Genomic DNA, 17,288 nt, shown 5'->3' with positions numbered 1-17,288 from the left:
AGCACGGCAACAAATGATCCATCCATCCATTTATTTACCGCGTGTCCCTTTCGGAGTCGCGGGGGGTGCTGGAGCCTATCTCAGCTGCATTCGGGCGGAAGGCAGTGTACACCCTGGACAAGTCGCCACCTCATCGCAGGGCCAACACAGATAGACAGACAAGTATATAAACTATATTTGACTTTAAATCAGATAAATATCATTCAACAACAACACAATTTGCAGACTATAATTACTGGTTTGCTGGTTTTACTGGTGTAAAATTCTGCATCCGAGAGATCACAACCATTGCAGCCATGCGTCCAAAACGTAACATCATCTTGCAGGGACATAAGGACAAGCAAAAGTAAACCTTTTGTCCAGGAATCTCAGGATACAGATTCACAATACAAGCACCATGTTTGCACCAGAACACACACATATAGATCAGGGGTTGGCGCAGTAAGCCTCCTCAGAGAACATCATACAACTGGGGCATCCACTACTCCTTGAAAAAAAGATTTTCTGCACAATAAACACAACTGTTGGATTCCCCCCAACCCCTGTACTCCATTTACTGTCTCAACATATGAATTAAAATACATTCTACATTTATTCAGCATTCCTTTATGTTTTATTGAATTTTCCTATTGTCGTGCAGTGGATAAAGGACATAACTTTTTTATTGTTTTAGTTTTTTTTACATCTACCCCGAAATATTATGGGCCAGATTACTACACTGGATGATGGACCACACCATGCACATTAACATATGGAATGTAGCCCATGTCAGCTCATCATGGGTCTGTCGCAAGGGGAGGGAATCGCACAAAATCTTGCAATTTGGTCAAAAACAGTAAATTAGCTCCGCTTCTTCCTACTCCTTCTCGGACATGTCCAAGTGTTAATCTGTGATGTACTTCAATAAAACGTTAAGCGTGTTGGGAACAAACTGTGCCAAACAACAATAATAAACAATACAGACTTTCCCTAATGTTAGAACACAAAACAAACATGGAGGCATAGCAACAAGTTTATGTGAATTAGAAACGTTAAAAAATAAAATAAAATCATATCACAGTTATTGGGACCAAAATATCACGGTTATCATAAATTATCACGGAATTGTCAAATGTGCTCAAAAATAACTAATACCTTGAAATATTTTAAAGGGGAACATTATCACAATTTCAGAAGGGTTAAAACCATTAAAAATCAGTTCCCAGTGGCTTATTATATTTTTCAAAGTTTTTTTCAAAATTTTACCCATCACGCAATATCCCTAAAAAAAGCTTCAAAATGCCTGATTTTAACCATCGTTATATACACCCGTCCATTTTCCTGTGACGACACATAGTGATGCCAATACAAACAAACATGGCGGAAAGAACGGCAAACTATAGCGACATTAGCTCGGATTCAGACTCGGATTTCAGCGGCTTAAGCGTTTCAACAGATTACGCATGTATTGAAACGGATGGTTGTAGTGTGGAGGCAGGTAGCGAAAACAAAATTGAAGAAGAAACTGAAGCTATTGAGCCATATCGGTTTGAACCGTATGCAAGCGAAAACGACGAACACGACACGACAGCCAGCGACACGGGAGAAAGCGAGGACGAATTCGGCGATCGCCTTCTAACCAACGATTGGTATGTGTTTGTTTGGCATTAAAGGAAACTAACAACTATGAACTAGGTTTACAGCATATGAAATACATTTGGCAACAACATGCACTTTGAGAGTGCAGACAGCCCAGTTTTCATCAATTAATATATTCTGTAGACATACCCTCATGTCAGCAGGCCAGGGAAGCTAGGGTCGATATTCTTCTCTTGATCATCTTCGGTGGCATAAGGGACGGTGTGAGCCAAGACATCCAGGGGGTTTAGCTCGCTCGTCTGCGGGAACAAACTGCCGCCATTGCTTGCCGTGCTACCGAGGTCCTTTGTCCCTGAATAGCTCACACACTCCGGCAGATATAATGGGGGTCTGGTGGCAGATTTCTTTGACTTTATGGTTGGAAATGCATCTGCTTTGAGTGTCGCAGGATATCCACACATTCTTGCCATCTCTGTCGTAGCATAGCTTTGGTCGGTGTCAGGTTCAAACACTGATGACATCTATTTATCAGACAAGAAGCAAGGAATCAATCAGAGACAGAGTTCAATTTAGCTCATGAGGAGAACGCATGGAGCCGGACCCTTAGTCACAGTCTCGCCCTACGCTCTAAGGTCCAGCTCTTGCGTCCCTCTTTTTATTCAGGAGTTCCACAGTCAACAATACTAAGGCCGCCTCTAAAAGGAGTGGTCACATATTTTATGCAAAGCAGGTCCAGGACGCGCGATACGTGACAGAATGTTCTGGGGGCCTTGTGCTTTCGCCCCGTCACCGCTTCGTCTGCGTGTTGGAATCTTATCTTGTTGAGGTCCTTGAAGTCTCTGCCTCGTCCGCGTGCCGTCATCCCATATTCGCTGAAGTCGGTTGAAGTCCTTGGCTGTTGGCGGGCTCAAACAAAGATAACATCTACAGCTGAGGCCACCCCTCAGACAAGAAGTATTTGTCCTTGCTCACATTAGAAAAAGTCCAACTTGAGCACAATAGCTAAATAACTAAAGCAACGGACTTTAAGCATACTAAAGTTAGTGTGATAATATATACATCATTATTCTAACAGTCGGTAAAGTGTGCGGAACAAACGTCCAATTTCTTGCCACTTTGGCATCTTTGGGCCACTGGTGCAACTTGAATCCGTCCCTGTTGGTGTTGTTACACCCTCCGACAACACACCGACGAGGCATGATGTCTCCAAGGTACGGAAAACAGTCGAAAAAACGGAAAATAACAGAGCTGATTTGACTCAGTGTTTGAGAAAATGGCGGATTGCTTCCCGATGTGACGTCACGTTGTGACGTCATCGCTCCGAGAGCGAATATTAGAAAGGCGTTTAATTCGCCAAAATTCACCCATTTAGAGTTCGGAAATGGGTTAAAAAAAAAAAGGTCTTTTTTCTGCAACATCAAGGTATATATTGACGCTTACATAGGTCTGGTGATAATGTTCCCCTTTAACCCTGGTGACTTTCACTCAATTTTCATATTTTTTGCCAGACAAATCAGTTTATCCACATTGTCTGCAGAAAGAGCAGACCTGCTTGCAGTTACAATGTCTCCAGCTGTGGGAAATACCCTTTCACTGGGCACGGTGGTAGCAGGTATGGCGAGGTAGTGCCTGGCTAACTTGGCAGTAAGAGGATATATGTATGGGCTCATTGATCTTCCACCATAAAAGTGGCTCAAAATCTAGTTTCTAATGCTATATGGTCTTAAATCTGCTGCTATAAAAACATTCGTTATTGCTTTAGCCCTGCCTGACTCGCCGAGGAGAGGCTGCTTGAATGCGGTGTTTGCACCACGCTCGTCTTTCTCTTCGCTGAAGCGATGTTCACTTGGGGGAGGTGCCGCTTCAAATGAGTTAGCATGTTTGACGTTTTGTCCGAAGCATACCCTACTGCTGCTGAACAATGTCGGCAAACCGCTTTCGCTTTGTCCGCCTCTCGTCCTCCATTGTTGTATCGCACAGTGAAGCTGAAATGTTCCCAAATAAGAGATCTTAAAGGGGAACATTATCACCAGACCTATGTAAGCGTCAATATATACCTTGATGTTGCAGAAAAAAGACCATATTTTTTTTAAACGATTTCCGAACTCTAAATGGGTGAATTTTGGCGAATTAAACGTCTTTCTAATATTCGCTCTCGGAGCATCGGGAAGCAATCCGCCATTTTCTCAAACACCGAGTCAAATCAGCTCTGTTATTTTCCGTTTTTTCGACTGTTTTCCGTACCTTGGAGACATCATGCCTCGTCGGTGTGTTGTCGGAGGGTGTAACAACACGAACAGGGACGGATTCAAGTTGCACCAGTGGCCCAAAGATGCCAAAGTGGCAAGAAATCGGACGTTTGTTCCGCACACTTTACCGACGAAAGCTATGCTACGACAGAGATGGCAAGAATGTGTGGATATCCTGCGACACTCAAAGCAGATGCATTTCCAACGATAAAGTCAAAGAAATCTGCCGTCAGACCCCCATTGAATCTGCCGGAGTGTGTGAGCAATTCAGGGACAAAGGACCTCGGTAGCACGGCAAGCAATGGCGGCAGTTTGTTCCCGCAGACGAGCGAGCTAAACCCCCTGGATGTCTTGGCTCACACCGTCCCTTATGCCTCCGGGAGCGAATATTAGAAAGGCGTTTAATTCGCCAAAAATCACCCAGTTAGAGTTCGGAAATCGGTTAAAAAAATATATGGTCTTTTTTCTGCAACATCAAGGTATATATTGATGCTTACATAGGTCTGGTGATAATGTTCCCCTTTAAGCTTACGCTTCAAAAATCTGAAGAACTTTAAGCGTCATTCACAAGAGTGGGTCAAAAGTCAGACTACGTGTGTGTGTGTGTGTGTGTGTGTGTGTGTGTGTGTGTGTGTGTGTGTGTGTGTGTGTGTGTGTGTGTGTGTGTGTGTTTTGGTGCAAACATGGTGCTTGTATTGTGAATCTATATCCTGTGATTCCTGGACAAAAGGTTGGCTTACTGATGATGACATTTTTGTGGTAGTTGTTTTGGTTAAAGATTCATCTTCAAGTCTTTTGTCTGACATGTTCATGCTGTATTGTTTTGTTTCTTCTGCCTGTCTCACTTTGCTAGATGCATCATATTCAGACTAATGTCTCGCCTTACTTAGAGTGTGTTTACTTTTTGTTACTCCCTCCGTGTCACGTGGGGGGGTGTTCTTCCAATGCAAAGAGACGACTCCGGACAACAGCGTGAAGGTAGGCTAGGATTTATTAACATAAATCACGCACTACCACAAACATAAACAATACAACAACAACAACAACAAAAAAGGCAAGCGTGCCTAAAACGCAAGTGAGGCTAATCTTTAGCAGAAGCTATGGCATGGACAGGGAAACTTACTTGGTCAGAGCAAGACATAAACCGGGGTGACATCAAAACAACGCAGGCAGAACGAGTGATGAACAAAGGTAGGCTTAAATAACAGTGACATGATTGGTGACAGGTGTGTGTGAGTCCGAACGTGAAACAGGTGCGTGACGTGACAGGTGAAAACTAATGGTTGCTATGGTGACAAACAAACAAAAGTGCACAAAAAGTCCAAAAACAAAACCGAACATGACTAAAACAAAACATGATTACACAGACATGACACTCCGAGGTCTTAATCAAGGCTCAAGTTGTTAGTTTTTCTCACACAGACATTTATTTCAGCCACGCCTTCTTCTCGTTAACCACGATGCCAAAATAATGCCGTCAGAACTAATAAATAAGAAAAACAGAACTTACAATTAGTCTGGCATCAAATAAAAGAAAACACATTGATTCCACATACATTATCAGAAAGAATCATACCTCACTGGCCTCACAAACTCCGAGGGAATAAAGTTTATTTTCAAGCCGAGACTCCATTAACCTCTCACATCGAATGCTTGCTGTCTCATGCTGCTTCCCTTATTCCGTCACATATCAATCGTCCCCCCAACAATGTGACCAAACCGGAACAAAAAATATGTCCCCCTCCAATTGACATGGGTTTTGTAACAAAAATAAAGTCAGCATATACTCGCATGAATTAACCAAAGGAAATACATTTTTAATCACATTATATGTAAATATGAACTTATATTTATACATTGTATTTATTTACTCTAACCAACTATGAATGATATAACATATATACAATGTGCTTCTGTCAGCAGCTACCGTATTTTCCGCACTATTAGCCGCACCTAAAAACCACAAATTTACTCAAAAGCTGACAGTGCGCCTTATAACCCGGTGCGCTTTATATATGGATTAATATTACGATTCATTTTCATAAAGTTTCGATCTCGCAACTACGGTAAACAGCCGCCATCTTTTTTCCCGGTAGAACAGGAAGCACTTCTTCTTCTACGCAAGCAACCGCCAAGGTAAGCACCCGCCCCCATAGAACAGGAAGCGCTTCTTCTTCTACTGTAAGCAACCACCCGCCCGCGTAGAAGAAGAAAAAGCGCGCGGATATTACGTTTCATTTCCTTTGTGTGTTTACATCTGTAAAGACCAGAAAATGGCTCCTACTAAGCGACAAGGATCCGGTTCATGAAAAGACGCAATCTCTCCATCCGCACACGGATTACTATTTCACAGCAACTGATATTCCTGTGAACCGCACTGTGGATACAACGGGAGCACGTACGGTGAATATTCGCACCACAGGGAATGAGAAGTCATCCTTCACTGTGGTTCTAGCTTGCCATGCTAATGGCCAGAAACTTCCACCCATGGTGATATTCAAAAGGAAGACCTTGCCAAAAGAGACCTTTCCAGCCGGCGTCATCATAAAAGCTAACTCGAAGGGATGGATGAAGAAAAGATGAGCGAGTGGTTAAGGTAAGTTTAAGTTTACGCGAAGAGGCCGGGTGGCTTTTTTCACGCAGCTCTGTCCATGTTGATATACGTATGTTTGTGATTGCACATTTGCGTACATTTTGGGAGTGAACAGAGTTGTTAGAACGCTGGTTTTTAATATATTATTAAAGTTTGACTGACCTATCTGACTGTTTTTTTGACATTCCTTTAGCGCAGTTAGATGCGGCTTACAACACCGGGCGGCTTATAGGTGGACAAAGTTTTGAAATATGCCGTTCATTGAAGGCGCGGCTTATAACCCAGGGCGCCTTATGGTGCGGAAAATACGGTACTCCAAAAAAAAGGTATTCTCTGGAAATGTCTTATTAAATAGATTATTATATTGTAAAACAGACACTTTACTTTTGCTTGTCCTTATGTCCCTGCAAGACGATGTTACGTTTTGGACGCATGGCTGCAATGGTTGTGATCTCTCGGATGCAGAATTTTACACCAGTAAAACCAGCAAACCAGTAATTATAGTCTGCAAATTGTGTTGTTGTTGAATGATATTTATCTGATTTAAAGTCAAATACAGTTTATATACTTGTCTGTCTATCTGTGTTGGCCCTGCGATGAGGTGGCGACTTGTCCAGGGTGTACACCGCCTTCCGCCTGAATGCAGCTGAGATAGGCTCCAGCACCCCCCCGCGACCCTGAAAGGGACACGCAGTAAATAAATGGATGGATGGATCATTTGTTGCCGTGCTTTTTTGTGTAGATGTAATAGTGTGATGTTGTTGCGCTATATTATGAACTAGACAGGGTGTTATATTTATTTTGAAGTAACGCTTTTATTTTGAAGAACCGGATGTCCGGTGCGGGAAGTGTCTTTGCTGTTTTTTCGATTGCTTTACTTCCTCTTCCTTTGGACTTTTGAATGAGAAGGTAATAGTTCTTCACTGCTCCGTGTTTCTTCATATTGTAAATATTCTTCCTAAATGTTCCTAGATACTTGAAAAGTTAACCCAATATTGTTGTGGGTACAAGTGATGTGTTGTTCTGAGTAATTTTTATGCACAATTTCGGTTATTTAGACGTAGAGCGTCGACTGTGTGAATTGTTTGGTAGTATTTACGCATGGTGTTTGCATCACACAGGAGCAGATATCACTCCGCCAGAAAGTTGAGACCTGTGTGTGTGTGTGTTCCGTGTTTCCAACACAGGTATGTGGATTTGTGCATTATTATTATTTTGTGAGAAAACGTTTTTGTTAATGTAATTTAATTTATTATTATTTTTATATGAATGAATGTTACTTCCTCTTCCTTCGGACTTTTGAATGAGAAGGAGCAGATATCACTCCGCCAGAAAGTTGAGACCTGTGTGTGTGTGTGTTTCGTGTTTCCAACACAGGTTTCCAATAAATACTTAACCGATGGCATGGTGAAGTGTCGTTTATTTAAAAAAAGTACACAACGCAGAATAAGACTCACTACATAGACACCATGAAAACATACATTTAGAATGAATTTGTTCATGGTTTGCCCATCACTATGACTCTTTGGCCCCGCCCCTAAGTGACGCATGCGTGGAGGATATGCGCTTTGCAGCAAAGTCCTCCTTGACTCCACACACGCTTCTAAGCCTCGGCACATCTCCTCACATCGCTACTAACTACACTTTATTCATCCTCCTGTTTTCAAGAAACCTCAAGTTGTGTTACGCAGAACAGGTTTGTTTACTTCTTACTCTCACATGTTTACTAACTTTATATTTCATCATTAACATGACGTGTTAGACATGATTGTTATTGTGTTATTAATGTGATTATCAGACAGCAGTCATTTCCATTAGATAATGTTCAAATATAGGTGATTTGGCACACTTATAATTAAAATAACAAAAATAATGTTGTTTTTCATCAGATATGTACTAGTATTGTATATGTGGATGGGGGCCCTGCTTTGGAAATAATGTGTACCCCTTTCAGAGATCACATTTAGTTCCACTTCAAACATTCACATGATCCACAATGAGATGAGATGGTATAACGTGAACAGTTCTGGAACTTTCTAACTCGGGGGGGAAAAACATGATCTCGTTGGAAGCGTGATGTATGAGCAGACGCCGTTTGGGTATAACAAAATGGTGTCTGCCAATGTAGTTTACAATGTCACTACGTCAGTAGTTGTCAAACTTTTATCACCAAGTACCACCTCAGAAAATACTTGGACTTCCAAGTACCACCATCATGAACATCTTTAAAATACAGTAGCATAGTAGGCCTTAGTTATTCATTAAAAACAAGGAAGACACGTTATTTAACAAGTATATTTAATATTTTTAGTTACTGTAACATTACACACAGTTTGAACAGTAACACTGTGTTTGCATGTAGGAAAATAAAACACTGTATTTAAATAATTAATCATATTTGGCGTACTACTAGGTCAGGGGTCGGCAACCCGCGTCTCCGCGTCTCTTTGATCACTCTGATGCGGCTCAGCTGCATACTTGCCGACCTCCCGATTTTCCCGGGAGACTTCCGGATTTCAGTGCCTCTCCCCGGGGCAAATATTCTCCGAATTTCACCCTAACAACAATAATAAGGACGTGATGTGATGGTACAGCATTTAGCGCCCGCTACAAGCTGTACAAACAGCGTGCCGGCCCAGCCACACGTTGAATGAGGCTTCTGCTTGCACACGTACGTAACAGCAAGGCATACTTGGTCAACAGCCATACAGGTCACAGTGACGGTGGCTGTATAAAACAACTTTAACACTCTTACTAATAATGCGCCACACTGTGAACCAAAACCAAACAAGGACGGCGTGGCGCAGTGGAAGAGTGGCCGTGCGCGACCCGAGAGTCCCTGGTTCAATCCCCACCTAGTACCAACCTCGTCATGTCCGTTGTGTCCTGAGCAAGACACTTCACCCTTGCTCCTGATGGGTGCTGGTTAGCGCCTTGCATGGCAGCTCCCTCCATCAGTGTGTGAATGTGTGTGTGAATGGGTAAATGTGGAAGTAGTGTCAAAGCGCTTTGAGTACCTTGAAGGTAGAAAAGCGCTATACAAGTACAACCCATTTATCATTTAAGAATGACAAACACATTTCGGGAGAAATGTGTTTGTTTAATGTGTTTTTTTAAGACAACATAAACACAACAGAACAAATACCCAGAATCCCATGCAGCCTTAACTCTTCCGGGCTACTTTATACACCCCCCTTCCCCCGCTACCACCAAACCCTTCCCCCTCAACCCTGCTCACCCACACATCAACCCCCTCCATGCATCGGTTGAGGTGGGCAGGGTTTGGTGGTAGGGGGCGGGGAGTGTATAATGTAGCCCGGAAGAGTTAGAGCTGCATGGGATTCTGGGTATTTGTTCTGTTGTGTTTATGTTAAGTTAAAGTTAAAGTACCAGCGAAATTTGTCCTCTGCATTTGACCCATCCCCTTGTTCACCCCCTGGGAGGTGAGGGGAGCAGTGGGCAGCAGCGGTGCCGCGCCCGGGAATCATTTTTGGTGATTTAACCCCCAATTCCAACCCTTGATGCTGAGTGCCAAGCAGGGAGGTAATGGGTCCCATTTTTATAGTCTTTGGTATGACTCGGCCGGTGTTTGAACTCACAACCTACCGATCTCAGGGCGGACACTCTGTTGTGTTACGGTGCAGATGTTCTCCCGAAATGTGTTTGTCATTCTTGTTTGGTTTTGGTTCACAGTGTGGCGCATATTAGTAAGAGTGTTAAGGTTGTTTTATACGGCCACCGTCAGTGTGACCTGTATGGCTGTTGACCAAGTATGCCTTGCTGTTACGTACGTGTGCAAGCAGAACGTGTGGCTGGGCCGGCACGCTGTTTGTAGAGGTTGTAGAGGGCGCTAAATGCTGTACCATCACATCACGTCCTTATTATTGTTGTTCGGGTGAAAATCAGCAGACGTTTGAGAGAATAGTTGCCCTGAAATTTGTAGTCTCCATGAAAAATCGTGAGGGTTGGCAAGTATGACACTGTCAAGCACCATTCATATAAAACTTGCGGGACGCACTAACATTAAATTTTTATATTAAGGTGTGGGCCGCGTGTCTGGTTTATACATAGCACAAAGCAAAAACAAACTTTGTATGCAGTGTTATTTCATTTTAAACTTCAAAAGAGTTTTGTGACTCCCATTGTTTTCTTTCATTTGTGAAACTGGTCAAAATGGCTCTTTGAGTGGTAAAGGTTGCCGACCCCTGCCCTAAAGGGACATGGGTACAAAAATGTTTTAGATATGTATTTGGTGCGCACCAGTTAGTTTCTAGGATGCAACTTCCTCAGTTGACCTCTGACCTGGTCCACAGAGATGACTAATGTCTGCGTAGAGGTGGAGGAGGAGTAGGAGAGTGCAGCCATGGCTGGGGGGGAGGTGTGTTGAGGGGAGAAGAAGAGGGTGTGGCTGCGATGAGGAGTGGGGGGTGAACCGGTTGAAGAAGTTATTCATCTCATCGGCCCTCTCTATTGTCCCCCCTACTGCTCTGGTCTTTGTCTTGTGGCCTGTGATGGTTTTCACACCTTCCCAGACCTCCCTCATGTTGTTCTGCTCCAGCTTCTTCCTGTAGCTGTCCTTAGCCTTCCTCACGCGTCCTTTCACCTCCCGCTGTGCTGCTCTCATTGCCTCCCTGTCTCCACTCCTGAAGGCAGCTTTCTTCTTGTTGAGGACAGCTTTAAAGGGGAACATTATCACCAGACCTATGTAAGCGTCAATATATACCTTGATGTTGCAGAAAAAAGACCATATATTTTTTCAACCGATTTCCGAACTCTAAATGGGTGAATTTTGGTGAATTAAACGTCTTTCTAATATTCGCTCTCGGAGCGATGACGTCACAACGGGAAGCAATCCGCCATTTTCTCAAACACATAACAAACACCGAATCAAATCAGCTCTGTTATTTTCCGTTTTTTCGACTGTTTTCCGTACCTTGGAGACATCATGCCTCGTCGGTGTGTTGTCGGAGGGTGTAACAACACCAACAGGGACGGATTCAAGTTGCACCAGTGGCCCAAAGATGCCAAAGTGGCAAGAAATTGGACGTTTGTTCCGCACACTTTACCCACGAAAGCTATGCTACGACAGAGATGGCAAGAATGTGTGGATATCCTGCGACACTCAAAGCAGATGCATTTCCAACGATAAAGTCAAAGAAATCTGCCGCCAGACCCCCATTGAATCTGCCGGAGTGTGTGAGCAATTCAGGGACAAAGGACCTCGGTAGCACGGCAAGCAATGGCGGCAGTTTGTTCCCGCAGACGAGCGAGCTAAACCCCCTGGATGTCTTGGCTCACACCGTCCCTTATGCCACCGAAGATGATCAAGAGAAGAATATCGACCCTAGCTTCCCTGGCCTGCTGACATCAACTCCAAAACTGGACAGATCAGCTTTCAGGAAAAGAGAGCGGATGAGGGTATGTCTACAGAATATATTAATTGATGAAAATTGGGCTGTCTGCACTCTCAAAGTGCATGTTGTTGCCAAATGTATTTCATATGCTGTAAACCTAGTTCATAGTTGTTAGTTTCCTTTAATGCCAAACAAACACATACCAATCGTTGGTTAGAAGGCGATCGCCGGATTCGTCCTCGCTTTCTCCCGTGTCGCTGGCTGTCGTGTCGTTTTCGTCGGTTTCGCTTGCATACGGTTCAAACCGATATGGCTCAATAGCTTCAGTTTCTTCTTCAATTTCGTTTTCACTACCTGCCTCCACACTACAACCATCCGTTTCAATACATGCGTAATCTGTTGAATCGCTTAAGCCGCTGAAATCCGAGTCTGAATCCGAGCTAATGTCGCTATAGCTTGCTGTTCTATGCGCCATGTTTGTTTGTGTTGGCATCACTATGTGACGTCACAGGACAATTTATAACGATGGTTAAAATCAGGCACTTTGAAGCTTTTTTTAGGGATATTGCGTGATGGGTAAAATTTTGAAAAAACTTCGAAAAATAAAATAAGCCACTGGGAACTGATTTTTAATGGTTTTAACCCTTCTGAAATTGTGATAATGTTCCCCTTTAACCTCCTGTGTTACCCAGGGTTTGTTATTAGGGTAGCACCGAACAGTCTTAGCAGGGCAGGTCACGTCTACGCTGAAGTTGAGGTCATCCGTAAGACAGTGAGTCAGACCATCAATGTCCTCACCATGTGGAAACTGTGTACCATTTGTCTGTCACAGAATGACATCACACTCAGACATTCAGTGGCAGTTTTCCAGTGTTTATCAGTGATTTTTCTTTCGAATTTTGGTACAGTAAAAACCTTTTAAACAAAGTGTTTGCTAGTGAAATGTTCTTAAATTTGTAGCTATATTCTTGCTATCGTTTACATTTTCGGAGTGTATAATATTGTTTTTTAGAGAAATGCTTTGACATTTTGTTATTATTGTTAATATTATCTGGAATCAATTTTTGGCAGCAGCAAAAAGGCCATTTGGGTGGTTTTTAGCTCTAAAAGGGGTATTTCAACAAGTAAACAGTACAGTAGGTACTTGATTTTGATATATGCATATATATATATACCGTATATATATATATTAGGGCTGCAACAACTAATCGATTAAAATCGATTATAAAGATAGTTGGCGATTAACTTAGTCATTGATTCGTTGGATCTGTGCTATGTGCATGCGCACAAGCTACGTTTTTTTTATTTTTTATTTTTTAAACCTTTATTTATGAACTGCAACATTTACAATCAGCTGAGAAACAATAATTCAAATAATAGGGGTGTAACGGTACGTGTATTTGTATCGAACCGTTTCGGTACGGGGGTTTCGGTTGGGTGCGGAGGTGTACCGAACGAGTTTCCACACGGACATATTAAGTAACGTACTGCACGTTGTGTAAACAACACTCAAAATGCCGGACATTTGAGGCATTTAAGAAACTCCGCCCGGACAGCCCCGCAAAAGAGGACATGTCCGGGGAAAAGATGAGGTATGGTCAGTCTACCCTAGCCCGTTAGCTGCTAGCATGCTAGCAAAAGAGGACTAGAAGCGATTGGTTTCACCAGACGTGAAATCGATCGTACGTCGTCTTTTCACCGGACATGTCCTCTTTTGCGGGACTGTCCGGGCGGTGTTTCTTAAATGCCTCAAATGTCCGGCATTTTGAGTTATGGTTGCGTGTATTTTCAATGTACGTTCAGGGTTAAAAAGGGGTTAAAAACAAAACAACAGCAGCATTGGTGAGGGAGGGGCAGAGACAGAGAGAGAGAGAGAGTTGTGATAAACGCGCATGCGTCGCCAGGCTCTGCTTTTTATCCATACATTTATCAGATTAAATGTTTTATTATCTATAGCAGGGGTGTCAAAAGTGTGCATTTTTGTTACATTTTCCTTGTTTTATTTGGCAAGTTGAAAGAACATGGCGCCAGTATGCTGTTTTTAAAAAAAAATAAAATACTGGAAAGGATAGAAATGTAGTTTGTCTGTTTTATCCGATTATTAATCGATTAATCGAAGCAATAATCAACAGATTAATCGATTATCAAATTAATCGTTAGTTGCAGCCCTAATATAATGTAATGTATTGTGGGCAAACAGCTCAATTTTTGTTTCATCTGACATCACATGGACAAAGATAAGACCTTCTGGAGGAAAGTTCTGTGGTCAGATGAAATAAAAAATGTAGCTGTTTGGCCACAATACCCAGCAATATGTTTGGAGGAGAAAAGGTCAGGCTTTTAATCACAGGAACACCATTCCTACCGTCAAGCATGGTGGTGGTCGTATTATGCTCTGGGCCTGTTTTGCTGCCAATGGAACTGGTGCTTTAAATGGGACAATGAAAAAGGAGGATTACTTCCAAATTCTTCAGGACAAGCTAAAATCATCAGCCCGGAGGTTAGGTCTTGGGCGCAGTTGGGTGTTCCAACAGGACAATGACCCCAAACACACGTCAAAAGTGGTCAAGGAATGTCTAAATCAGGCTAGAATGAAGGTTTTAGAATGGCCTTCCCAAAGTCGTGTGGACAATGCTGAAGAAACAAGTCCATGTCAGAAAACCAACACATTTAGCTGAACTGCACCAATTTAGTCAAGAGGAGTGGTCAAAAATTCAATCAGAAGCTTGTGGATGGCTACCAAAAGCGCCTTATTGCAGGTAAACTTGCCAAGGGACATGTAAGCAAATATTAACATTGCTGTATGTATACTTTTGACCCAGCACATTTTCAGTAGACCCATAATAAATTCATAAAAGAAGCAAACTTCATGAATGTTTTTAGTGACCAACAAATATGTGCTCCAATCACTACATCACAAAAAAATAAGAGTTGTAGAAATGATTGTAAACTCAAGACAGCCATGACATGATGTTCTTTACAAGTGTATGTAAACTTTTGATCGTGACTGTATATATGCATGTGTATATGTATATATATCCATCCATCCATCCATTTTCTACCGCTTATCCCTTTCAGAGTCGCGGGGGGTGCTGGAGCCTATCTCAGCTACAATCGGGTGGAAGGCTGGGTATGTATATATATATTTATATATATATACTGTATATTTATGTATATATGTTCAGTTTAACAGTCCAGTTGTGATTGATTGAATGCTCTGAGAATTATACTGGACATTCTTTTGTAATTGCCACAAAATAACGTGTAGTATTTTGTTAATTTCTTGCCAAAAATATCTTTATTTTATAGATTATTTTCAAAGCAGAATATTGTCCTTAGGGCCCTCTGGCACCTCATGGGGGACCCGTAAAATCTGTGCCTCTTAAGACCTCACTGTTGGCTCTGTACGCTCATGTTACTTCTCAACTAGTCAAAGTTGATGCTAATCGACCTGTTTCTTCTCCTTTTTACTGAATGTGAAAGCAAAAGTGAGTCCACCAATAACCAAGTCGTAAAGCAGAATCGAAAATGAAATCTGAATTGGTAAAATCTTATCTATGTCAAACCCAGCATGTGTTTGTCTTCTTGTGTCCTGCAGACGTCTGTGAAAAATACCGTCCACCTGAGCAGCAGGAGGGGTCCTCCAGTATGGAGCAGAAGAGGTCACAGCACCTCCACGTGAAAGAAGAGGAGCCACAGCCCCCTTAATTTAAAGATGAAGAAAAACAGCGGCTGTCCCCCCACTTTATAGAAGAAGACAAGAGACACCTCATCAGTGTGAAGAGTGAAGATGATGAGGTCAAAGGTGAGAGTGAACAGAAGTGGAGCTTCAGGATGCGGACGGAGGAGCCACAGCCCTCCCACATTAAGAAAGAAGAGAAATACCCACTGATCCCCCATTTTAAAAAGGAAGCAGAGGACCCACTGACACCCCATTTTAAAGAGGATGCGGTGGATCCACTGACCCCTCACATTAAAGAGGAAGAGGAGGAACACAGCATCAGTCAGCAGGGAGAGCATCTTGAAGGACTGGAGGAGGTTGATGTCACCAAGATGCCAGTGACTGGTGTCCCTGTGAAGAGTGAAGGTGATGAGGTCAAAGGTGAGAGTGAGGAGAAGAGAGAGGCGGAGCCTCCAAGCAGCAGCTCAACTCAACACATGACAACAGAAGCTGATGGAGACCACTGTGGAGGATCACAAGCAGACAAGCTCTTAGCTCCACTATCAGATAGTGAGGACACAACGTCACACTCTCCTGACACTGATGATGAAGACTCTAAAGATGATAAGACATGTCACACTGACAACACACACTTCACATGTTCTCACTGCGACAAAACCTTTAATTACCGTAGCAATATGAAAGTACACATGAGAACACACACTGGAGAAAAACCTTTTTCATGTTCAACCTGCGGGAAAGATTTTAATCAAATGGGCCATTTGAATACACACATGAGAACACACACTGGAGAAAAAACGTTTTTCTGCTCAGAATGTGGTAAAGGTTTTGTGTTAAATCAAGTTTTAAAAGAACACATGAGGACACACACTGGAGAAAAACCTTTTTCATGTTCAATCTGTGGTAAAGATTTTACTCATCGTCAAAGTTTGAAAAGCCACATGAGAACACACACTGGAGAAAAACCTTTTATATGTTCAGTATGTTGTAAAAGTTTTATAAAAAGGCAGCATTTGGAAGTACACATAAGAACACACACTGGAGAGAAACCTTTTAGTTGTTCAGTATGTAGTAAAAGTTTTATACAAGGACAGCAATTGAAAGCACACACGAGAACACACTCTGGTGAAAAACCATACTCCTGTTCAAGCTGCATCAAAAGCTTTCGTCACCTAAACACTCTTAAAGTACACATGAGAACACACACAGGAGAGAAAGTGTTGAGTTGCAGTGTGTGTGGTGAAAGATTCTCCTATAAGTACCAGTGTAAGAAACACAAGTGTGCTGGTGAGAACAGCAGCAGCAAATGAAGATGCAGGATTTGAAATAAACTTTCTAGCAACATCAGCACATATAACATGTGTGACATCATTGTTGTGTGTGTAACACAATCTTGTTAATATGATTCTAACATTTATAGATTAGACACTTCAGGTTAGTGCTTTTATTTCAGTCAAGTACATGAGTTAATATACACATTTGTGTACTTTAAAATCAACAGAAATAATTTGAAGAGGTGAGAATAAACAGTACATAAAATATGTTACATACAATACACATTTTGTGTAGATATTCATAATTCACTTTTATACTTATTCATAATAGTGTTTCATATATGTTTTTTTTAAAATAATAAAGGGTTACATATTTTTAATTTTTAATTGTAGATGATTTCATTGATGAACTCCTTTATATGATGTATATATTTGTTTTACATGTGTTCATACCTTTGCTTTTGAGTACACATAAATCCCTCTTAGTTCATATTTACTGGTTCACATCTGAAACATCTTCTGGACCACTTCTGGAAGCATATTATTATTTACCTTATA

General features: G+C 42.0%; 3 protein-coding genes across 3 annotated transcripts in view; all 3 read left to right on the top strand.

Annotated features, from left to right (window-relative positions):
* The window catches only part of LOC140679856 (uncharacterized), a 127,027-nt gene that overhangs the window by 18,012 nt on the left and 91,727 nt on the right, over positions 1-17,288 (top strand). The gene's annotated exons all lie outside the window — the stretch shown is intronic.
* LOC140676656 (uncharacterized) overlaps positions 1-17,288 on the top strand; it is a 310,270-nt gene that overhangs the window by 212,000 nt on the left and 80,982 nt on the right. The gene's annotated exons all lie outside the window — the stretch shown is intronic.
* On the top strand, positions 15,516-17,081 carry LOC133624030 (uncharacterized). The gene has a single exon (XM_072916226.1). The coding sequence runs from the start codon at positions 15,609-15,611 to the stop codon at positions 16,764-16,766; it is 1,158 nt and encodes a 385-aa protein (XP_072772327.1). The 5' UTR covers positions 15,516-15,608; the 3' UTR covers positions 16,767-17,081.

The sequence above is a fragment of the Nerophis lumbriciformis genome, linkage group LG26 (assembly GCF_033978685.3).
Source record: "Nerophis lumbriciformis linkage group LG26, RoL_Nlum_v2.1, whole genome shotgun sequence".
NCBI classification, from domain to species: Eukaryota; Metazoa; Chordata; class Actinopteri; order Syngnathiformes; family Syngnathidae; genus Nerophis; species Nerophis lumbriciformis.
This window is presented reverse-complemented; position numbering and strand designations above follow the sequence as displayed.

What these genes read in the sequence shown, in the direction of transcription:
- LOC133624030 (XM_072916226.1), top strand. Translation starts at nt 15,609, where the DNA reads ATGCGGACGGAGGAGCCACAGCCCTCCCACATTAAGAAAGAAGAGAAA.